The sequence below is a fragment of the Scomber japonicus genome, chromosome 1, assembly GCF_027409825.1.
Source record: "Scomber japonicus isolate fScoJap1 chromosome 1, fScoJap1.pri, whole genome shotgun sequence".
In the NCBI taxonomy this organism is placed as follows: domain Eukaryota; kingdom Metazoa; phylum Chordata; class Actinopteri; order Scombriformes; family Scombridae; genus Scomber; species Scomber japonicus.
Window position 1 is genome coordinate 30,099,286 of NC_070578.1, and position 25,841 is coordinate 30,125,126.

The following is a 25,841-nucleotide window of genomic DNA, read 5'->3' on the forward strand; positions in this document are numbered from 1 at the left end:
CATGGTTCCAAAGGCCGTGGGTTTTTCTTGTAACAAACACAACTTATGTTTACATTAATTAGGTTTCCATCTAAATGTCGCTAAATCTTTAACCAAGTTTCCAGAAAGGCAAAAGAAAATTCAATTTAATGCACATTTGCAAACATTAGAAGTTGGGTTATTGAACAGCTGGCGACTCTCATGATCCAATCGGGGGACACTGAACCAGAAGAAGAGGACATAGGAAGATAATCAAGAGGGAGCCAGTCAAAGCTCGGTGAAAACATAATGGAAATAAAGCACATTTGTTAGTTTCATGTATTAGTTTGAGGACTGTTTCAGGTTTCTCAACACTCCACACAAATGAAACATTCAAACTTTTTGAAATAATGTTACAAATTGAAAATACAAATAAAAAGTGGACAGAAAAACACCTTCTGACTTCTACTCAACAGAAGGGATTGAGTGTATCCTTCCTCTAACTTAAGGGTCGATGGCATTTCCTTCCTCATAAAACATTTGCAAACCAGATATTATTTATGTATTTAAAATCCCACTTTGCTTACATGTTGACTAGCTTGCAGTGGTCTTCTTTCCTGCTTTTGCTGGCACATTGCTGCTTTTCTTGGAGCATAGCAGCCACCTGTAGATCATTGGAATAGTGTGAAACCATTGGCATCACATCACCTGTGTGAGTCGTAAAAGAGCTGCTCCCTGCTGCTACTAGAGGTCAGAAACTCCACACCTTTAAGTCATGATCTGCATAACAACACCTTCTCTTTCTTTTTATCTTCCTTTTTGAATCTGATGATCAACACTTTATTTAGGGTGAAAGAACTGTACGTCTTGTCAAATAAATCACTGTGTAAACAAAGCTGGGAGCTGAATGCTGTTCAGTGGTGTTGGACTCGGAAGATGGAAGAGTTTAGGGCCACCAGACCTGGGAAGGCGAAGGATTGAGGGATGAAGAGGAGGACAGAAGAAAGAGAAAGGAAAGAGTAGATAGTGAGAGCTGTGTTGCTGTTCATCTATCTATCTCTCCTCTTCTTCTTCCTCCTCCTCCTCCTCCTCCTCCTACTCCTACTCTTCCACCCGCTCCAGTGTTTTCTCTCCTGTATTTGTTTTCCCTCTCTCTCTCTCTTTTTTCGAAGCCAGAGGAATGTTACACATCCGCAGTGTGGTGGAAGTGTGTGTGTGTGTGTGTGTGTGTGTGTGTGTATGTGTGTGTGTGTGTGTGTGTATATATGTGTGTGTGTGTGTGTGTATGTGTCCCTTGTTTTTGTGTGTCAGGTTTATGTGAGCCAGTGTTTGTGCTTGTGTGTATTTTGTCTCTCATGTGCATGTTTGCTTTGTAGGGAGAGTGGGTGGGGGGGCTTCGCATGTGTGTGTGTGAGAGAGAGAGAGAGAGAGAGAGAGAGAGAGAGAGAGAGAGAGAGAGAGAGAGAGAGAGAGAGAGAGAGAGAGAGAGAGAGAGAGAGAGAGAGAGAGAGAGAGAGAGAGAGAGAGAGAGAGAGAGAGAGAGAGAGAGAGAAATATGGTGGGCAGCCAGTGTCATCATTTTTTTTCTTCACATCCCCCATCTTCTCTACCACATACATATTTCATGTAACTGGTCATTTATGTCACCAGCATGAAAGTTCCTTGGCCAAAGAAATACACTCTGTGTCTGTGTGTGTGTGTGTGTGTGTGTGTGTGTGTGTGTGTGTGTGTGTGTGTGTGTATATATAAAGATACTAAACAAAATAGCATACAAAAAGAAAATGTGCTGCCTGCATGCTGCACCTGTGATTGAGCCGCCTCGTCCTGCCTTCTGTGTTTGATTGATGTGTTTTTATAATAGCAGTGTCGTTGGAAGCGAAGCGTCAGACTTACATATTCACACACGGGTGTCTGCCTTATCCTCCACCAACGTGAATGTAGCATATGTCTGCAGTGACAAAGGACAAGGACGGGGCGATGTCCTGACTGGTAATTGTGTCAGTATTTTGTATACTGTGTGTGTGTGTGTGTGTGTGTGTGTGAGTGAGTGAGTGAAGCTTTGCATGAGAGGCAGGTGGCAAATGTACACAGGATGCAGTGTTTGGGCTGTAAACAGAGGCTGACTCTGATTTTTGAGCAGTCTGGAGGTTGGCTGGAGCTCAGGTTTTATGAAGTTTGGCTTCAACTAGCTGAAATGATTGGTTTATTACATGCTTAGTTGACCGATGGAAAATTTATTTTGATAATTATTGAAGTCATTGTACAAGCCAAAACGCCAAAACCTCAATAGATTTGTTGCTTTTCAGACCGCCACAATTTTCTAAAGCTCTAGCTGACATGCTCTAGTTTTTTACGCTGACATTTTATCTTAACCTTCCTGTCATCCTCCCAGGTCAGATTGACCCCGTCTGTTTTGACTGTTCCTTCCCCTCTTCTTCTTTCCTTCTCTCCTTCCTTCTTTCTTTCCTTCCTTCCTTTCTTCCCTCTGTCCTTCCTTCCTCCCTCTGTTCTTCCTTCCTTCCTTCCTTCCTTCCTTCCTTCCTTCCTTTCTCTTTGTCTTTCTTCATCCCTCCTTCCTCCTTTCCTTCCTTTCTCTTTCCTTTCCTCCCTCCTTTCCTTCCTTCTTCCTCCCTCCCTTCCTCCCTCCTTTTCTTCCTTCCTTCTTTTCCTCTTTTCCGTTCTCCCTTTCTCCCTCCCTCCTTCCTTCCTTCATTCCTTTCATCCCTTCCTCCCTCCCTCCTGTCCTTCCTCTGTTCCTTCCTTCCTTCCCTCCCTCCTTCCTTCCTTCTTCCCCCCCTCCTTTCCTTCCTTCTTCCTCCCTCCCTTCCTCCTTCCCTTCCTTCTTTCTCCCTTCCTTCCTTGACTCGAGGACAACAGGAGGGTTAATGAACTGGATTTAATTGTTTCGGTTTTTTTAGAGAAGTAGTTTGGAGATGTCAACCTGAGTTTTAGGGAATTGTGATGGTTATTTTTCAATATTTGCTGACATTTCATAGAATAAATGATTAATCAAGAAAATAATCTGCAGATTACTCAATAATGGAAATAAAGGTTAGTTGAAGTTGAATTTTCATTTTTGATTTATCCACTCATTATTTTCAGAAAATAAGGGGAAATTGCCCTTTACAGTTCCTGTAAACTTAAGGTGGCATCATTAGATTTGATTTCACTTGTTTTTTTAACCTTTGACCAACAGTCCAAAATAACAACTCAGTAAACAATATTCAGTTAATTCTCACATTAAACAGCAAATCCTCACGTTTTAGAAGTTTGAACTAAAGTATGATCCAGCTGTTTAAAAATCAACTTCAGCTATTGATCGATTATAAAACTGTTTGACTAATTGTTTCATCCCTGTGTGAAAGATTACCTTAATAGTTTAATTTAGTTTAGATGATCTCTCCATCTTTGATCAACACAGCACACCATCCTCAACCTCAACCTCAACCAGGCTCTCAGATGTTTACCTTGTTAAATGTGTCAAATACAAAGAGTTGCTGCATTTTCTCACTAGATAAAGAAAACATGTGATCATGCTGTTTGGCCATTTGTTTCTCCTATCAAAAACCCTTCACTATTTCAGATTAAGTATATACTAATGATCTCCGGAAATCCTCTACTCATCACATTAGTTGAACATAAAGCCATAAAAGCCCAGTTTGACTTGTCCAGCATCTTACTGGTGAATGTATTTGACTGCTTTAACTTGTCAAAATGTTGTACTGCTGTTTGAAGCACTTTGAGGTTTGATGCATTTGCAAGCTAGCTGTGCAAAGGTGGAAGATTTTACAGTAAATGGCAACACTTGAGGGGTTTCAGTTCCTTTTTAAAAGTCTATTAATATGTTACTTACTTTGTTAATGGTACAGAACAGCCCTGTGGTTGAACAGAGTGAGAGGTTTCATTCACACCGGAGGTACGAACACTTAAAGTGAAAGTCGTTTTTGGTACTGTAAGATATTTTGGTTGTTATATATGTTATAGATATGTAGCTGATACTCGTATCTAAAGCAAAGTAGGACACGAGTAGAATGGGCTTCACTTCTGTCCTCTTCTGCATCTGCAAGTAACAGCGACTATGCTGCGTATTCCTGTGAAAACAACCATGAAAGAGTGCTCAGAGGAAATAAAACAAAAGCTAATCTGTGAGGTAAGGGGTGTTTTTTCCTAAGTGATATAATTTAATATGCAGAGAAAGTGTGTCGTTAACATTTTTGGAAGTCTAAAAAAAAAGTTGTTGTTTTGGGGGAGTTTTTTTTGGGATGGCTCACACAAAAAACAGCCTACAGCCGTCATATGTGTCATTTTAAATGTCAACTAAATGCAGAAACCGAGGGTAACCCAAGAAGAATGTTACAAGCGTAAAAGGTTTAATCATTTGTGTAGACACTGCAGTACACATAGTCTGTACATAACAATAATAACTGTGTGTTTATAATTGATTAGACTAACAGAAACCAGACACTAACAGCCCTGGATGCTTTATCGTGTGTGTGTGTGTGTGTGTGTGTGTGTGTGTGTGTGTGTGTGTGTGTGTGTGTGTGTTTTCATCCCTGCTCTGTCATTAAAGAGATGAAGGTAGGAATATCCTCAGAGACCTTCTTATAAGTCTAACCAGTGAGTGTGTGTAACAAAGGAAAAGGCTGTATGCAGCATCCATATGTGTTCATGTGTATAGCTTGTGTAATGCAGTTAAGATGTAACACTGCCCATGTGTTTAATGGATGGTCATGATGGAAGCTGATTAATTAGCTCAGGTTTACTCTGTTTACCATCCACCCACATCTTAAGATAAAAGAGCTGGTGTGTTAATCTTTTTGTTCGTTTTTCTTTTGCTCTGGTTTGTTTTATCTTTGTTTTTTATCAAAGACCAATGAGGGGGAAATAATCTAACTCTAAAGAAAGTGTTGGTTTATTTTTCTTAAGAAGTGACTGTAGGTAGCTTATTATAACTGTGGTTTGATATGGAAAATGTAAAACTCTTCAGAGAAAATTAGTCATCGCTCTATTTTAAATTTAGGAAGTTGTGTTTCTTTGGCATTGCCACAAATGATTCAGTTTTGTTGAAAAATGGAGGGAAAGTGTTTTTTCAGACAGGGAAAATTCAGAAATGACTTCAGATTCTTCTTCTTGTCGAGTTATTGTGGAATTATTGTCACTAAGTGCAAAACGATATATATATTTGATAGGTTTATCTTGACATTAGAGATTAGATGAAAAGCTTCTGGCCTTTACTGTTGTTTCTGAAATTCTGAAGCTGAGCCTGAAGTCAATGCAGGCTACACCTTTTCTCAGGCTCTTGCTGCACCTCCATCACCATCCATCCCTCCAGGATGTACCACTCATGTTGCATCAAAGAAACCTCTTTGTTGAAGTTTTTTTTTACTTCAACAGACACAAACTTACTGCACTGACTACTGCTTCTCAGTCAGTGGTTTCTGTGGTATTTTTCACTGATCTGCAAGGTACCCATACACCTTTCAGTAGATGAAGCTGTTCCAATACTAAGATTTAAATGACACTTGCTGTAGTGCAACTAATGCTTTTCTGGCATTTTTTCTTCTTACATCTGTGAGGCAAGCTGTGCCGAGATAAATGTGTAAGGAGAGATTCAGCCTTTGGTATCATCTAGAGGCAATGCATTTGCATCAAGCATGACAGAATAATGATGCAAATCATCAAATTATGCTTGTGAAATTTTATCCATGTGTTGTTTTTTAACAGGTCAGATTTGTAATGACAGAAGGGCAGCAGTGGAGCAGCCCAAATGTCCTCTACCCCAGGAAATTCCTCCAGTTTGTTTTGGGGGAATCTCCAAGCTTTTTTAGGCCAACTATGAGTAATGTAATCACACTCGTGTGTTCTGGCTCTTCCCTCTCAATCGATCACTCCTGGAACATCTCCAAACAGACACAACCACAAAACATCCTGATACACCTCGACTGGCTCCTCTCAGCCTGAAGGAGGTTTAAAACCAGTATCTTCCTGAATCACTGAACTTCTATCAACAGTCTCATTTGATTAGTAACTGGTGACTGTGGGTGAGGGTCAAAGTGAACAGCAATCAGTAACCTGTGAACTTCTTCACTGCCAAACACCGATAAAAAAAAACCCTTGAATTACTGCAGCCAATGAACAGAACCAGTAATCTCTCTCAGGACCATTTTAACCATCAACCATAGACAGTTGAGACATGTACTGCGTAACCACAACTTTTGAAGTTCGATTCTGGCTGCGCAGCTTTACTGCATGTCATACCTCTCTCTACACGTTTCCTGTTTCTCCTCTGATGAATAAAGGCAAAAATGCTGCTGTTAGTTGTGGGAGAAAAAAAAGATTTGCCGTCATAAATGAAATTATGCAAATGATGGTTTGCTTCAATGGTTTATTGCCACTCTGATTGGTACTTAAAAAAGCTAAGTGCTCTGTATTGTATCAGATTTTGAACAAATGTTATTGTAGCACCTGAAGATTTAATTTATCACTCTTTTTCTCTTACTTTCCATCTATTTCAGCAAATGGTGATGAGCCTGCGGGTGTCGGAGCTGCAGGTGCTGCTGGGCTACGCTGGGCGCAACAAGCATGGACGCAAGCACGAGCTTCTAACCAAGGCACTGCATCTGCTGAAGGCCGGCTGCAGCCCCGCTGTGCACATGAAGATCAAAGAGCTCTACCGACGACGCTTCCCTGCAAAAATGGTATCTCACTCAGAGCTGGCCCTGCCTGGACCACACCACCCGGCCACAGCTGGGGTGGTTGGAGGAGGGGGCGCCGCACTGCCTGCAGGCCTGACACAGCTGGCGTATGAGGGTCACGCCGGTCATGGTGGAGCCCCGTCGCCTGCTGCCTTACTACCCCTCTCATTGCTCGGTCCCGGGAAACACGAGTTAACCGGGTTGACGCACCACCTGTCCACCACGACCACGCTGCACCCAGTCCACCCAGATGTTAAGCTCCAGAGGCTCCCCTTCTACGACATGCTGGACGAGCTCATCAAGCCAACCAGTCTAGGTGAGAAAACATGTGAGTGATTTTTGGACGAGAGGTGTTGTTGAATATAAGGAGAATGATGGTAGATGGATGTATTTAATCTTGCTTTGCTTGCACTATATATCATCACACTGCAGAGTATAATAAATGAGCAGGAATTTCCTGGTGGGTAATAATTCATCGAGTCAAAGCTGGTTTCAGCTTTCAGCACCATTTTTATTTACGGGGTGCTATGGAAGAACAAAGTGTTGGACACATACCACATAACTGCCTCTCCAGTCCGATTCCAGCTAGGGAACTTTATTGCAATCTATCCCTCTCTCTTCTCTTTCTCTCTTTCCTGTCTATATATTTGCTATCAAACTATGCATTACAGGTAGTAAATAGGTAGATATAAATGATCTGCAGGGTTGTGGATATTTATATAAATAGATTGCCATAATAATAGTGGCAGCAGTCACAGAAAACATTGACATTTTGCATTGAGAAGAGGCTTCCTGTTAGCGATGGTGTTGTGCTGCTTGCTAATGTGTTGACAGAGAACAGAGACATTACTGCTGAAATATCATTTTCATATTCCTCTCTAGTGTTCAGAATAAGTAAAGGCTTTGGTTCCTGAGAGCTGTAATAGAAAATATAAATTGGGTGCTTTATCCACCATTCTTCCAAAAAATAAAATGTGAAGAATTGACCTTCTCTGATTATCTTGTGCTATTTCAGAGGCGTACCTTATATTGGTATCACTTGTTTAGGTGTTTATTTCCTTGAACAATCAAGAGAGTCACAATCATTAACACACTATCTAAAGATGAATCATATGTGTATAGTTTGAGTGTTTGTGTGAGGATATGAAGGCTGAATGTAATTTTAAGAGCCACACCCACTCCTGGATACATTTCATTGTACATTTTCGTGAATTATGGCTCTCATTTGGATATTCATATCTTATGTATGGACTACTATGCTGGAATTGTAATTTGTGTTGGGTGGTCAGAGTAGTGCCGCCACATGATAAATTGTCATTATGTTTCATTTTATGTATATATTTCTCGCCAAGAGGCCAATTTAATACCAGTGTGGAGCCACTGCTGTAAACTGAATATAAATGAAACACTACATGCAGACCGCCAATAACATATGATGACAATGCTGCATACATCTGCACAAAGTCACTTTCCCCCCATGTGGCAAAACTGCTGCTGTGATGAGGCCAGAATAAAAAAAAGTTCCTTAATCTACTACAGACACTTGTAAACTATTTTTCCACTTTCAAAAACCACCTCTACCTTCCAACCACCTGTCACTCAGATGATGATGAGAATCCTTCTTTACTGACAAGGTGACAGCTATCTGCGGCCAATTTTAGTTAAGAGTGCATCACTTTCTCCTTTTTGCTCTCTCAGTGAGACTTCTGCTCATGAATTGTCCTACCACTTGTCCTCTGAATCGTTTTGCCTCCAATCTTTTCAAGCCATCTCACCCACAGTAGTTAAAAAAAAACAATACTTTTTGGATTCGGGTATATTCCCCATGAGGTTCGGCCCATCTCGAGTTGAAAACGACAGGCCAATCTTACTATTTCCCTTTCTATCCAGTGTTTTAGAATGTGCACTTGTCTCCCAAAGCTCAGATTTGCTCCCTCTGTCAGTGATAGAAATCCCCGGCCGTTACTTGCTTGGCCTTGTCCACTCTATCCGAACTAGGATCTAGTGTGAGTCCTATAGTGATTTCTCAATGTGACTTGGCAAAGGAAATATTCCAGGGGTCCCTTTCGGTCCCTATTGCAAAGATCTGTGGTCAGTCCACTTCTCTTCCCAATATACAAAACTTCTCTTGGTTTGATTAGCTGCTCACATGGTTTTTCTTATCACTGCTATGCTGATGATACCCAGCTCTATGTTTCCTTCCTGCTAGACAATGTACTGTCTCAGCTTGGATCTCCACTTCAATTTTAAAATGGATGATGGAACACCATCTTCAACTCAGTCTCTCTAAGGCCTGGATCACACCGGGTTAGCTGCGAAGCGCTGAGGAGCAGAGCTACTTTCCTTTCGGCACCATGTTAATCAATGGTGTCGTTCACATAGGATCATTTTGGCGTCTAGTCTATTTTCTCCGCATGCCGCGGCCAAATGTTTCAAGCCAGGCAGGAAGTCAAACAAAGGAACAACGAGAGAATCCGGTTTTCTAAATAAAACATGCCAAAATAAAACTATTTTTCAATAATTAAACATCCCGTTTGACAAATGCGGTGTGTGTGTGTCTATTCAGAGCATGAGATGAACACACACAGGCACGCACGTGCATACACACACACACACACACACACAAAAGAGAGAGGGACACAGAGTGGGCTGGTTATAAGGGGTGGGGTGTCATACACATGCAAACAGAGACAGTGAAAAAACAGCTCCACGTGTGACAACAGAGGAGCTGAGGAGCAGAGTCGCTTGCCGACCGGCGCGGAGAAATATGCTTCTGGTGTGAACTGAAGGGCTGTGGCACACGCCCGGTGTGAACCAGCCGTAAGACTGAACTCCTTCAACAACATTAATATCCAGATCAGTTCCTTTTCAATCTCTCTAACAAAGTCTGCTACAAATGTTGGCATCATGATTTAACTTTCACTAAACATATTTCATCTGGTCACTTCACCCTTAATAACATCAGAAAGATCAGATCATATCTGACTGAGTATGCTGTTCAGCTCTGTGTACAGGAAGTGGTCATCTTTCACCTTGACTACGGTACATCTTCAAAAATAGCTCAAGTCACTCTACTTTTGATTACTCCAGTTTGCCTCCTTTTGCTGCTCGCATTAAGTTCAAGTCACAAATGCTCCAGTATACAGGTCCTACCAGCACAGCACCCACATAAGCTGCAATCTGCAAATGAGCAATGACTAGTTCTACCGACACTTCAAGACAGGAAATCAAGCCAAACTCTTATTCTCTATGCTCCCTTGGTGGTGGGGACAAGTTTTCAAACTTCATTTGTCAGCAGAGTCACTTCCTGAATTTAAAAATCATTTGTGGACTTCCAAGAGTACTCACTCACCAGATATGCTCTTTCTCTTACACTACATCTCTCAATATTTACACTATTTCGCTCTCTCTCTCTCTCTCTCAAAAAAAAAAGAAAGTAATTTACAGTGCACTTAAGTGATACTTCATGCACCTGCAGCCCTGTGGCAATTGTGCCAGGTAGAACATGGAACTGAGTGTTGTGGCTCTATTCTTGAAGGCTTGATCCACTGTGTCTTGGATGGAACTTCATTTGCACGTCACTTTGGAGAAAAGCGTCTGCCAATTGAACAGATGTAAATATGTTTAGCCTTTAAGCTTAATTGCATCTTGTAGAATAGTTTTACACATACACAAAAGCTGATGAAGATAGTAATACATCTAAATATTGTCTCTCATTAAGGCCCAATATTTAAACAACTTATCATGTTTCCAGTCTGCCCTTTAGCCTAATTCACTACTTAAGATACTTTCAATCTAGGATTTATCTTGGTCAGATTTGTCATTATATTAGGTGTGCATCCAGTACCCAGCCCACATGTAGCATAATAACACTCCTTGGGCTCTGGGATATGTTGCAAATATATGGAAATGTCTAGATTTTCCTACATTAGCATTTTAATGGAGTAAGAGACCATCTCGTGATTAATTTGCCTGCAGATGCATGTACAAACACAGCGCCTGCAGCTCTGTCATCACACCATCTTTCTCCTCTTCCTCTCCCTTTCTCACTCTATCCATTTGCTGCACATGTTCCATCCCTCTCTCTCTTTCCCTCCATCTTCCATCTTCACTCTGTCTCCATGGCTATCCTCAGCGAAAATTTGCATGCAAAGTGATGAAATCACACAGGCATACACCTGTGCCTGCAGAACACACCCTCCCCTCATTTGAATCTGAATCGCACGCTCACATCATCCTCTCTCTCTCTCTCTCACACACACACACACACACACACACACACACACACACACACACACTGGTGCATTCACACGCCTGCACATACAGTTCTTTCAAAACACAAACCCAAACGTACTTTCCTATAAATAATGCATGTTGATCGTATTGTTCTCAGAGAAGCAGGGAGAGTGAAAGGATGAGTGAGAGGAGGAAAAACCCAGAGGAAGATGGTGCACACCATTTCACAAAGCTCAAGATTCGATTTTGCTTTAAGAAAAAAATATTACTCAGCTGCAGCTTTGAGGGGATGACCCTCTTTATTCTAAAAATAATGGACAACAGAAATGAAACCACTTGATTAATTGTGTTTCACCCTCATGGGTAGACTGGGGAAACATTTTTTTTTCTGTCTTTTGCTTCAAGACAGCCGTGGTCTCCTCACTCCCTGATCACACACTTTCACATATTCTTTCTCTTCTCTGCTTGTTTACTTCTCTCTGATCTCCTGATTACCACTCAAGCCCTCTCTTTCTTTTTCTCTGCCTCTCCCCTATTGTTGTTGCTTTTCTTGTTTCCTCACCTCACCCTTTTCTCTCCCTCACTCTCATTTTCTCCGTCTCCCTTCCTCCACTTGCTTGGTTTGCTCTCCTAGTTTATCACTGCTTGGTTTTTTATTTATTAAATTTTTTTGCTGTGGGAAAGCTGATTTGTTGGCTTAACCAAGACTCTAGCACAGTTTTGACAAGAGTTCATGTGCAGACAGTAAAAATTAGAAACTTGTATGATGTATTCTTGTGTCCAAAACTGGAATAGATAAATTGAACCAAGACAGTTTCTACATATTTGTAAAATGTCAGCAAAAATATCAGAAATTCCCCTGTTCCCGCCAGTCGCATATGAGGATTTGTATTAATCTTATCAGCAATTTTTTATTTAGTCTTATCCTAACCCTTAGTCCTGTGTTAAATGTCCTTATTAGTTTTTTTTATCACATTTAGTCAAACTCATCCTTTTTTAGTTTAAGTTGACTACAAGTTTTGGCATTTTAGTGTTATCTTTTAATATAGTTTTAATCAATGCTGATTTAGTACTTTTAGCCATCAGATTATATTGCACATTTTAATCAATCTTGTCTAGCCAAAAACCAATAATTTATGTCATTTTAGTTTCCACCAAGTCATTAACCTACCTTAATTTCTTTGTGGTGAGCTTTAATGCGTCTCTTCAGGTTTGTGGTATTCTTACCAGCTGTTTTATAGCCGCATTGCTTCCCTTCTGATAAAGCAATGCATTCATTTATTTTCCCCTCAGCTTCATTGTAATGAAAATGGGCCCAAATATCAGCTTGTTTGTTTTTCTCCCAAGCCTTGTTGTTGTCATCATTAATGTTTAGTTGCTTTCTGTAGAATAGTTGACGTTCTCCTCACTGTGCTCATTATGCTGGTTTAGTCCTGATAAAGCAAAGGACACAAAGCTGCTGCTCATGTCATCCAATGAACAAGATACATAGATTGTAATTTAGGAAAAAAAAAACTAAACTACATTTTAGTGTAATATTTTTTAGATTAGATTTAGAAATAGATTGCATTTTGATATAGTCACAGTATTTAATGACATTGTTCGGTATCGTCTTGTATTCATCAACAGAATTAACATTGATCTTACGTGATAGCAAATTGAATTATCTGCTATTTAACTTTGGATTAGGGAACTGGGACCAACATTTTTCAATATTTTCAAATGTTTTATACACCAAAAGATTACCAATTAATTTAGAAAATATTCAATTCAATTCAGTTTTATTTAAATAGAGCCAAATCACAATAAAACTGATCTCACGAAGAGCCGGTCAATACCGTATTCTGTAGTTTAATTTAAGAGAGACCTAGCATCCCCCTATGAGCAAGCACATGGTGACAGCAGCAAGGAGAAACTCCCCTTTAATGAGTAGAAGCCTCTAGGTGGGCGGCCATCTGCCTTGACTGGGTTGGCTTGAGAGAGAGAAGGGGAGAGGCAATCATTAATCAATGATTACAATAATTGCTAGTTGCAGCTGTACATTTTGCACATGTGCACAGTGCAAGTAAACCGCTCTCACAGTACAGAGTCTCTCCTCCCATTGCAACATCAATCCAAATGCTAAAACCTCTTCAAGCTGCAGCAGCATACATCACTAATAAACTTTCAATATGACAGCTGTGGCTCACAGATATGACAGAGTTGTGGATGGAAAGAAATGTGGTTACAGATCAGCTGCATGTAGATTCAGCTTTTACAGTAACTCGTGTGCTGCAGTGCATGTAAACGTGTTCTCTGATTTCCTGCATTAACCTGGTTTCTCACAGTAACCTGCTTTCTTGTGTGCATGTAATAGTCATTATTATCCCCCTCACAACATCATCCCACAACCCCCACCCCTATTCCTCTCTCTCTTTCTCTCTCACCCTCCCTCCCTCTATCATTATCCTTCCTCATGTGCAGTCTTGTGCTCTTCTGCTGAGTCTTATCAGTCTGTGGGATAAAGGTTAGTCGACCCACAGTTTAGCCCTGCCAGTCTAAACCGGTCAACAATCTCGGCTACACCGGCTATTCCTTTATTACCACGGCGACCTCGCTGGTTGAACTCCAGTCTCATCTCCATCTTCATCTGTCCTCCATAGAGAAATATGCCTCCTTACTCATTATGGGTATCATTGTGATGTGCATGCATTATACATGATTTAATCACCATATCTTCAGGAAGGAATGCAAGCCCATTTCATGTTTGATGAGCGTTTCATGCATAATGGGTCATTACATTTGGAATCACATCTTTATTGGCCAAGTATGTTTACGCATACAAGGAATTTGACTCTTTAGTGTCTCTGAGTGTACTTACACAGAATAATAACACAACAGTCTTCAGAAAGATACACAAGGAATGACTATGTACATGTGAAACTGTTTCGGTGAGCTGTAAACAGGATACATGTAGTGCAAAGAAATGGGGAGTGTGGAGAGTAAAGTTACTGTGCATACATAGTGTATACAGCCTGTTCAAATATACAGTATTGAATGAAATGTATTGCACATTTTGTATTTGAGATTAGAATAAATACATATAATTTGTAGGTGCAGTGGAGATGATAGTGTTCCAGGGTCATTGCACAGTTCCACAGCGAGTTAAATATTCATAAGTGTGACAGCACGAGGGGAGAAATGTTCCTGTCTCAGGTGGTTTGGTATACTATAGTGCCCACCAGAGGGGAGAAGTTGAAACAGGTTATGTCCAAGCTATTTGGGGTTTGTGGTGATTTTCCCTGCCCGTTTCCTGGATGGTTGGCAAGTCAGCAATGATAGTCTTCTCTGCAGACCTGACTGTCCGTTGTAGCCTGTTCCTGTCCTCTTTGGTGACCGATCTAAACTAGACAGTGATGGAAATGCAAAGAACAGACTCGATGACTGCAGTGTAGAACTGGATCAGCAGCTCCTGAGTTGGTTCAGGAAGTACAACGGGTGGGGTCAGTGAGGTGAGAGAGTTTGGTGAAGAGGATTTGTGGGATGATGATGTTTAACGCTGAGCTGAAGTACACGAAGAGGATCCTTGCGTACATCCTTGGGGAATTGAGGTGTTGCAGGAGTTAGTGCAGTCCCATGATGCATCATCCGCTGACCTGTTTTCATGGCAGGCAAACTGCAGGGGGTCCAGCAGGGAGCCTGTGATGTCCTTCAGGTGGGTCAACACCAGTCTCTCGAAAGGACTTCATGACCACAGATGTTAGGGCGACGGATCTGCGGTCATTCAGCTGAGTAATAGAATTCCTGGGGATCGGGATGGTAGTGGGGCGTTTGAAGCAGGAGGGGATTTCACACAGATCTTCAACAGATAACTGGATCTGTGCGAAGATGTGGGCCGACTGGTCAGGGCAGACCCTCAGACAGGAGGGTGACATGCCATCCTGATCTTCTGTCTTGATTCTTCACAGACCGTCAGTGCTAGTGGGGAGTCAGGCAGGAGTGGAGAGGTAATAGCAGGGGGTGTAGCTGGTTGTGTGATGTCAGAGTTGGAGCGGGTAAGGAGTGTGAAAGTGGGCTGATCAGACCTGCAGTGAAACACATTCAGGTCGTCGGCTAGGTTTCTCTGCAGTGTGGGGAGAAGGTTTTTATCTGCAGGCGTTGCAGATTTAAGTTTCTGCCTGTAGGATAGAAGAAGATAAACCAGACATTCATCAGAGAGTCCAAAAGCTGCACCCAGATCAGAGCGATATGTGTCCTTCAGTATTATGTAGCAGTGGTCCAGTGAGTTTTTATCCCAGGTGGGACACTTAATATGTAGTCTTTATTTTGACAGTTTGTGGCTCAGGTTTGCTCTATTAAATGCTCCCTAATGATAATGAGAAGGGGGTCCGGATGTTTCAGCTCCATGCTGGTTATCTGGTCAGCCAGGTGTTGTAGGACCTCACTAATGCAGGCCTGAGGTGAGATGTAAACACCAACCAGAATAAGGGGGAAATCTCATGCAGTGAATAATATGGTTTACGGTTGGTGGAAATAGTCTCTAGGTGAGCAATGCATACATTCGTCAACACTGTGACATCTGTACACCAAAGATGAGTCAGTCCATGATTTTATTTTTCTACATTAAAAATAGACATTTGGGTTTACCATCAAGAACTGGGCCCAGTAGGTAACAGTCACACTTGCTTTCAGGTTTATTTTTATGGCCGAGCAAATACTGATAAAAACCTGTTCATTGTGAGTAATTATAATATATTATGGAGTCACTCATTTGTATTTAATTTCATAATAGTGAACTTTTCTTTCTCTCCCTCTTTTCTTCTGTAATTCCACTATTCTTGGATATAAGGTTCACTATAATGCCACATATGTCTCATTCAAATGTAAAATAAATGGATTTATTTGCATAACTAATGGTCTTACATACATCATGTTGATTATAATTGGATATAGGGGCAGCTCGAGTGCCACTTGAGCTGCTACAAAATGATTGAATGAACTGATTATGAATAAATTTGATTCAGCGTTTTTAAGATCTCCTCAAAACTGAATTCATCCTTGTTGTTGCCGAATGTGTCTCCACTCCTATTGGGTAGTGTTACCGCCTCCGCCTCTGTTCTTTTTCTTTTATGTGCGCGTGTTCTTTTCTTTCGGGTAGTTTAACTGAGCAGGGCATGTGCCTTTGTTCCCCTCAGCCAATCAGAGCCCAGAAACCCTGCCCAACTCCGCCCAACTGAGATTTGACAGTGTTTATAACAAACAACCCCTGCTTCACTCAGATATGGAGCTGAGCGACTTTCTGTTCGCTTATTTATTCAAAGCTTGTTAATATTAAACATGTTGCATGTCCAAACAACTTCACACTGGACACTGCACTTCCTTGGGTCCTCAGCAGTAAATCCACCAAGTGTGAAGTCCATCAGATGAACGGCTGTCAAGAAAAGCGACGGACAGACAGAGATTCCTTCCTTTATAGTGACATGTTGGAAGGATATGTTTATATAAGTTTTTTAAAATTATTATTATACAGTAAATCTTAGCTTGAGAACACACATGCTTAGGTTTGTGTTCAGTGTATCAAATATTTGCAGCCTCATTTTCAATACCAGAGTCCACAAAACCTTTAAGCAGCTCATAAAACAATTACAGGACTACTGTATGGTAGGTAGGCCTGTCAATAAATAGTCTACATTCAGTCATCTAATGGAAAAAAACAACAACAAACATTCAAATGCGAAACTTAATATTTAATCGTTAAAAAAAGCAACACTACCACAGCTGTCTGCGTGGGCCTGAGCAGCTGCACTGAACACACTGCATGACGGACAGGAGTCACACAAGGTCACTTTCACTGATTGAAAATAAAATGTAGGTCGAGCTGTAACAAGCGAATAATTCAACAACAACCGGGTGATAATGATAAGAGAGAGATCACAACCCAACTCAGCCACAGACAGTGATTTGCACTTCGAGCAATATAAAAAGCCCCATTTGGAGATTCAGATTTCAGATTTTGGTAACTAGTATAAATATTACTTAACCTGTATAAAAAAATAGGCTATTGAATGAAATATCACTTACAAATCATTCATTTGATATTGCTCCGAGAGACTAGCACCTACCACGACACAGAGAGACAGAGAGAGGTCTGTGGTCTTTAAATGAAGTTTTACATTATAGGGCGATATTTTATTTTGTAATGTATATGTATGTGCATCTTTTAAAAGGGTGTATTTGTGTTAATATTTGTGGATGTAAATATACCTATAGAATTAGTTACATCACTGGTTTGAACAATGCTCAAAAATAGATATTCAAATGGTCCAAATCACATCTTAGGCCAATTTTGACTGCCCTAATCTTCAAATTTCACCAACAAACAATATCAACCCAACAATGCAGATCAACACAAGGTTCACAAAGCAGCTGGACACACACTTACATGTGGAACAGTATGGAAAGGAGTTGATTCCCTTTACTCAAGCCTGTAAAACATGCAGGTAAACTGTGTGATATGACATCTCATTTGATAGTTTATGTTTTTATTTATCTCACATGAAGAGAAAACCAGGTCTTTACAGTATGTGCGACAGGCTGTAGCAGTGTCTTTGAGCAAGCACGCTTAATCAGTACAAATCAGTTGCTTTGTACATCTTGTTTTGACCTTCATTGGCAGCCAAATACACACTCTTCCCCCCCCGGAGAATCAGTAAAGATAATACATCACACACACTATCAACTGATGGTATCAAGGTAAGACAGTATACCAGGGTATTAAGAAATCCCAATGGTGTGATGTTCAGTACGGTCAAAACCACAGGCGCTCCTCTTTTTATAAAACTGATGCGGAGATATTGAGATGATGTTTTGTAGTGCACAACACGCACCACAGAGGTCATTCTCTACTGGTGGGACAGGCAGATGAGCGGCAGGGATAACGTAACAGGACTAGTAAAAAATAAAAAATGCCCTCTGCCTCAGCCTGGGAATATTTTGGGTTTAGTCCTGAATGCCACATATAACTTTAACTTGAGATTACTTCTTCCAACTATTATAGCCACATGATTTTATTTAAATGTTAGTCTTTCACCACCACCATCCCCACCTGCACATCATCTCCATTCAGCCTGCTGATCTGTCAGTATCTACCATGGCAACAAATGTCATCAGGTCCTCCAGTAAGAATCTGTAGAAGAAGAGTGTTTATTTCCTATCTATTATTTATTCTGTGGGCCATAAGTCTTTAAACCCAGCAAGACTAAGTCTAAGTAGGCTAATTGCTTATTAGACACACAGCATTATAGGCTAGATAAATGTCATACATGCTACAATAACTCCATATCACCAGCAGCTCAGCTTTTTTTATGATTATTTTTTTTTTATACCGTCATATACCTTACAGCCTGGTGAAATGTCAGGAAGGTATAAAAACAAAGATACCACCCAAGCTTAATGGGTAATGTTCCCAAACATCTACAGTGCAGAAACCAATAAAGCACATCAAAACACGACCTGAGATTTACCAGCTCATACTCTGACCCCTGCGTGATCCCGAGCAAAATCTTTATCTCACTGTAAACAACTCGGCCTTCTCACAACAAATGAACATCAACAAAGGAGCCTTGGCTGCACTGTACTATAAACACACTGCACAAAATGGCCTCCTTTCTCTCAGAGCCAATAAAACAAGAGTCTCTTTTTTTTGGTCTTTGTCTAAGTTGGCGCATCATTATGCCCAAAAAAGAAGCCTGATTGCAACTTTTAAACATTTGACGCTCTTTGACTTTTTACATACTCTCTTTGCTCAGTTTTTTTGTCCATCGCCACAGATTTGACATTGCTCCTTATATGTTTCAAGATGTGCTGACTTGGGTGTGGCCCGTATTGCATAGAGGCGAGCTGTAAAGACCTTGTGAAATGCCTGCTATATGCATTTGATAGGAATAGCAAGGGCCAGCTGCCAGACTGAGCACATTTAATGCCAGCCTGTAAGAACACTGGAATGCCTTAATTAGCCCTGTCAAAATATAACTGTGCAACAACCTTATGCAGATAATAAAGGGTAATCACTGTTGTTAGTGGGAGAGGAAGTAACACATAAAAGTTTTAAAGTGTGTGTGTGTGTGTGTGTGTGTGTGTGTGTGTGTGTGTGTGTGTGTGCGTGTGCGTGTGCGTGTGTGCGCGTATGTGTTACATCCAGATATGACCTTTTGTTGCAGATTGTTCCAGCATTTTTTAATTTGAGTGATGCTTTCTTTGTTTTTTTGTCTTTGTTCTGCCTGCGAATATTGCTATATGGTGTATGTGTGTGTGTGTGTATGTGTATGTGTGTGTGTGTGTGTGTGTGTGTGTATGTGTCAATGTGTGTATGTGTGTGTGTGTGTGTGTATGCCTGCGGTGTACCAAACAGAGAAAAAGTAGCAAAAGCCACTAACAAGTTAATAAACTCCAGCTGGGTTTTGTTGTGCTGAAGACAGGCTATAGAGCAGAGCACATTCTCTGTAGCTTAGCTCATACATCTCTCCTTCAAAACCATAACTAAACCCAGAACCCAAGTTTTCTAGGTTTTTACTTTCAAATCAGCATTTTTATACTATCGGAATAGGCGTGGGTAGCCACTAACGAAGCTTTTTGATAGTTTTCCATAATGTCCCTGTAATGCTGTAATAATGGAGGTGCAGCTGCTGTCAGTGTCACTGCAGAACGACATGGAGAACATTTTCACTGCAATATAACAAGTGGCTTCAGACCAGATGTGACAAAGCCAAAACATAAATCTAGTTCAAACATAAATGTTTTCTGTTGGATTGTGTTTGTCATTCACATTATTGTCTTCATGTGTATTTATCCCTCTAACGTATCCAGTTTTCACCAAGATTAGCTAAATGAAACAGTTTCAAAACAAACAGTGATAACAGTGTTTTTTTAAACATTCCTTAAAGCTGAAAGCATTAATCTTTTTTGGGGGTCCACTTGGTGGCAGATCTCAAAAACAAACTGAATATCCACCATTTGATATATTGCGGCCTTGTTTAAATGATGAGGCTCTTTTTTTTGTGGGCTGCCTGTTTACACATCTAGCAGATGAATGAGCAATGTCAGCCTTCATTTGGAGTCCACTAGTCACTCTCCCTCTATCTGTTTAAACTCCTGAAGGAAACATCCGTCTCTCGAGCTGCTCGAACTGCTTATGTCATATCACGATATCCATAACTTAAGACGAACTCTAGTCTCTGATCATGATATGATATCGATATATTGCCCAACAGTTGAGTTGCGAGCTCAAAAACCAGATCTGAGAAGAACTGCAGTCAGTCAATAATTCTCTGTTGGTTTGTTGCTACATGTGACTCCTTCGACATTATACATAGTATTGTACATAATGTGATCAATTTTCAGTGTAAAATATTGATTAGTGCTGCTTTAAAGGGGACATATCATGGTTTTTGTGATTTTTTTTTTTAATTGCATACTGTTTTGATGTCTGATGTCTGTGTTAAATATGATTAAAGCCCTAAAATTGAGGTGACCATGTGTAAAAATGCTCCCTGCAAGTCTGCTTTGAACGCTTCATTTGCAAAGTTAACTCTATTTCCTCTTCGTGATGACCTCAGATTGTTCTTACATGCACACAAATGGTCGTCCATTCTGTCACCTTTGTTGCTGAGATTGTTTCATAGGTTGTTCACATTGTCTACTCTCATATTTCCAATCAGATTCGTACTTGAACATGAACAGATGTATTTGAAAAGTTTCAATTTTGAATGAAAAACCAAAAAAATAAACGAAATCCTAATTTTAACGTTTGTTTATGTGTCCTCCGGAGTAGCCAGATGTTTGCGGAGGGACAGCTTTTGTGAGCGAACCTATCAGAGCAAAGTAGGAACCTTAAAGAAACAGAAGCTAAAACGGCCTGTTTCAGACAGAGGCTTAAATGAGGAGCTGCTTAAAGGGCCAGTATAAAATCATATTATATCTTTACCAAAAATATAAATATAGATCTAGAAATGTGCATGATAGTGTGTGAAATGGTGTGCAACCATGTCTCACTTGCACTTCATCTAATGCATATTGTGGGTTTATTTTTCTCCTTACTCTTAACATCAACCCACCCACAGCAAGTCATTTTTCCATCTGTCATTCATTCCCCCATCTGTCGTTCCAGGACATGCATTTTACTTGGTAAAACAGTGTAAAAGGCAGTGTAGTGGCCAGTGCAGTCGGGCTCTCAAACCACCATGTTTAACATCATTTCTGAAGGTTGACTCACAATTTAAATACAGCTGGTTTGAATTTTAGCATCAATCACACAGTCCATCACAAACTGCAAGGAGCATATTCTTGCTTTCATTAGAAGTTAGTTCTTTCCATGACAGCTTGGAAAAACTTTCCACTTGTCCAGTTTATTAAAATCACCTGCTGCCGTGTTCAGTAAAAACAGGCCCTTATCCTGCTTGATGCATCATGGTTTGAGACATTAGTGATGGGAGCTGCCAGTCATCTCTGCTGTAGTCTTGTTTGTTTATTGTAATTGCACTTGTGTCTCAAAATTAATGTCCCAGTGATTTATTAATGGTTAAATTCTAATAGGCACCATTAAGCAGAAATATGATTACATGCAGTGGCAGAAATGTGCTTAATAACAGTAATTACAGTTCGGCTCATGGTGTCATTAATCTTGTGTCGTCTCTCAATGAAGTTACATTTTCTATATGATGTAGTCAACATAATTATTCATACTGACTTTAGTCATCAACTTGTGAAATTTTGCCATAACTATATGGGGTAAAATCAACATTGAGCAGTTAATCCTGGATGTAAAATATGAATCTGAGCAGCTTTTGTGCATGACAGCTTTTTTTATATTAGGAAATTCTGTAATGGACACAAATCTGTTGGATAAAGTACTGAGGTTTGATATCTTGTCTTAATAGTATTACTTGAGTGTGTCAGACAAATAAAAACATCCATAAATTTATGACAGGCAGTGTGTATGCATCTTGAGACGAGATTTAAAGAACCCACAGTGGGCGTTTGTGTGTAAGAGAGAGAGGAAGACATCAATCAAGGCTCATTTCAACCTCTCTCATATCTCGTCTAACCACACACACTGAAACACCAGAAACAAATCCACTGCCAGAGAGAGTGAGTGAGTTATAGAGTGATGGAGAGTTGGGAAGGGAGGGGGGAGTGAGAGAGAGTGAGTGAGAGAGAGAGAGAGAGAGAGAGAGAGAGAGAGAGAGAGAGAGAGAGAGAGAGAAAGAGAGAAAGAGAGGAGAGAGAGCACTTTCTATTTATAGCTCGTGTGCCCGGAGAGGAGGAAGACTGTTGTTCGAAAGCACACTCGGTGCAAGTGATTTTGTTCTGCAGTGCACAGAGAGCCACTCAAAAGATGCAGGAACATACCATAAATATATGCCATACAAATCATATACTATGTGGGTGGTTAGAGGGTTCATTACTGGCAAAATTAATGGCTGTTTGAAAGGCTGATGAGAGAAGAAGCATGATTGGTCCAGGATTCATCCACAGGGACTCAAGACCTCTTCTCTCTAAATATCCCACGTGGAAAGAAATTACCTCTGCGTGTTTCATCCTGCTGAGTGTGTACGTGCGTGTGTGTGTGTTAATGTGCACACACACAGATTCCCTGCATGTGTTTTAAGTAGTCACTCATCGACAGCTCAACCGAACTTTAAGCAATTAAGGCAACAATCATGAAAGGATTTGTGATAGGTAATTTTGTAATTCATCTTCCCCCCGTCACTTTTGCAGCATTCGGGCCTGAAGTTTCCCACTGAGCTCCAGCAATTACGTCTCACATCAACAATGTTTATGCTGGTCCATCATGCTTATTCACCGGTATAAGAAGCCTTCTTGTGGTGAATTCTAAAAGCATCTGCTCAGCGGAGAAGATTTTAGTTGGTTTCACTCTAAAACAAAACAGTTTCCCACAGAGAGTTTAGTCATATGTCCTGCCTCCAAGATTTAGTTTGAAAAACAATATTTCATATTTCATTTCCAGACACAGACTCTGAGGCTGAGCTAAATCTTTTAATAGTTTGGTAAATTTGAGAGAGCAAGAGTGTTTGCATTTGTGGTCAATATGTGACTCCATATTTCTCTCTGGATTGTCTTTAGCTTCTTAGCACATATCAGACTGAACATGTTTTGCTTTACTCTACTGTTTCGCTAATTGGTAGCATTATGGAACATCAGCTACTTATTAAAAAACTATTTTAAAGTTTCTTTTCTCACTTTTTAGAACAACACTGAAAGACAGACTTTAATTGAGTTCAACATTGATTTCTTTTGCGCGTAACAGAACATAATCAATGCATAATAAGAGCTACAAGATAAAAGAAGAGAGTATAATAATAAATTGAACATCGTAGTATGAAAAGCTGATAAGCAGTTGAGTGTGATGGTTCACTACTGGCAGACATAATCACATCCTGGCTCCGACTTCATACTTAAAGTCCTCCCCTTCACTTAAAAATTCCCTTTTGTTCTTTTTCTGTCAGCTGGGATGTTTGAGGATGCAGGGTGATATATGCGTAGAGTTTGTTTTCACATTCATCTGCTGAAAGAGGAAAGTTTCCCTGTGCTCAACTTTAAAATCTGTGTTTAATACATGTTCATACCAGCAGCATTTAATGACATCACAACTAGTTTGGAGCCAATCACGGTTCAGTATACAGCTTACATACAGTAAGTGTGATAGGAAAACAGTTTATAAGAAGTAGGAGACTTCTTGTGTGTCCAGCAGTTAAACTCTGGGAATTAACATTATTTGACATTTCATTGAATCTGGATGAGGGAGAAGGAGGAGATGATGATGATACCTGGAGGAAATCTTAAACATATGTGTAAGAGTGGTATCGACCTTCTCATCTTCATCTAAATGAATTTGCTCTTTCCCAAATTGCTGAACTAATCCTTTAAATACAAATATAAAACAAAATTAGGTTAGAATCACTCTATCTTATTGGGTCATGCTAAGATTATTCTAACAAATACATATTTTGCAAGCCTTTAAGAATCTGCTGCCTCTTTAAATGGAGGCTGGGTTAGTAGCACCAGTTATTTCCGGCACCTGTGGGTCGGCCTATAAATAGAGCACACTCACACACACTCACATGCACTCACACTCTCACACACACACAGTAGTACACACCTTCCCATTCTTTACCTCTGCCTGGGGTGGTATGGTTTTGAAGTCCAGGTTCTTCATGCTTACAAAGTTTACTGAATATTGTTATTAATGGAAGTGACAACCCACTGATACACTCATGCACAAGTTCACACATCTTCACACTTCTTCCTGTGTTCTTGCTTTCAGGGGTTATCTGAAGGATCTTCTTTTTAAATAGCTGACATAGCCATAGTGTAATGTGAATTGTAGGAACTGAGGCAGTATTTCCTCATGCTCTTATATGTAAGTTCCCCTGGTTGCTAAAATTGTCCTTCTCTTATCCCTTTATCTCTCTGCAGCTTCAGACAACAGCCAGCGGTTTCAGGAGACGTGTTTTGCCTTTGCATTAACGCCACAGCAAGTCCAGCAGATCAGCAGCTCAATGTAAGAAGGAAATGAACACCTGCAAAGCCCCTTTGTCAATGCAGGACTCTGAATTAGATGTAAATTATTCATACATGTGCATGGTTTCTGCAGATGTGTGTGGTTATAAATCTGTTTCTGTGCTCAAAGGGACATCTCGGGGACCAAATGTGACTTCTCAGTTCAAGTTCAGTTGCGGTTTTGCCTGTCGGAGACGAGCTGTCCTCAGGAAGACCATTTCCCACCCAATCTGTGTGTGAAAGTCAACGGGAAGCCATGTAACCTGCCGGTGAGAAACACTTCCCTTTGTGCTAGAAATTCTTTATAATTGAATCTCAGCAGTGACAGATTTCTTATTTAGTTGTATTTACCTTTTGTGCTTTGTCCATCCTGTTAACACTGAACACATTTTCCAATATATCTTGGTGAGGAGCTTTTTAATATGCACAATATGAATGCTGATTGTTTTCTTTCTCCTTCTAATATCTTCTTTAGGGTTATCTTCCTCCAACCAAAAACGGTGTAGAGCCTAAGCGGCCCAGCCGGCCCATCAACATTACCTCACTGGTCAGATTGTCCACCACAGTCCCCAATACCATTGTGGTGTCGTGGACCGCTGAGATTGGAAGGGTAAGAAATGACGGCTGTTACAACTTCCAACAAATCTTAACAGCATCTTAATTCCTGAAAGTTTGATGATGATTGAGAAATTGTTAAAGTTGCAATACATGACATTCAGCCACAAGATGTCGCACTTGAGCACCAACATCTCAGACCAAAACAAATGTGTGTCTTTTACTCAATAAAGTTGGGGGAGGGGAGCCAACAACGCATGAAACTCAGATTAAACTGTCAAACTAGGCAGTGCTGATCAAATACGGATCAAGATCCCGTTACTGTGCTGAATATCTGTCTTCTCAAATGTTTTCAGAAACCTATTTTAGTGGACTGTTTAGCTGTAATTTGATAAGGTTTGTGACATGGCCTCCATCCTGAAAACAGACAGGGAGAACACAGAGGTACTCACATGCACCTACATGCACGTGCTACAAAAAGAAAGAACAGAGAAGCTCAGAAAACAACACACACAGAGACTGTGTCTTATTTCACTGCTCAGGTTAGTTGTTTGCTGACATCCAGTGAGGTTCAACGTCATTTATTTATATTTTAAAATTGCAATGTGTAAGATTTTGGCCAGAATTTTATTTTAAAGCTTTCAAAAACTAGCTTAAAAATATTCAATAAAATAGAGTTGGCTTTAGTATTGCTAGGAAAACGGAGGTGTGTACAGTTACGTAATGACTTGATTCTCTAGCCGGTGGAAAAGAAAGCCGATTCTTAGAGGATTCGTTAGTTGAACCAACTGCAAAGTTCCAGTTGATGTAAAGGGGATATTAAAATATATAGAGAAGGTT

General features: G+C 40.4%; 1 protein-coding gene across 2 annotated transcripts in view; it reads left to right on the top strand.

The window, feature by feature from the left end:
- The window catches only part of pias1a (protein inhibitor of activated STAT, 1a), a 61,117-nt gene that overhangs the window by 25,045 nt on the left and 10,231 nt on the right, over window positions 1-25,841 (top strand). The window contains exons 2-5 of one of the 2 annotated variants that reach the window (XM_053324574.1): window positions 6,474-6,981; window positions 24,363-24,447; window positions 24,577-24,715; window positions 24,922-25,056. In XM_053324574.1, coding sequence (XP_053180549.1) covers window positions 6,477-6,981; window positions 24,363-24,447; window positions 24,577-24,715; window positions 24,922-25,056 — 864 coding nt within the window. In that variant the 5' untranslated portion in view covers window positions 6,474-6,476. The remainder of the gene's footprint in view (window positions 1-6,473; window positions 6,982-24,362; window positions 24,448-24,576; window positions 24,716-24,921; window positions 25,057-25,841) is intronic. The other variant, XM_053324583.1, reaches the window with a different exon arrangement.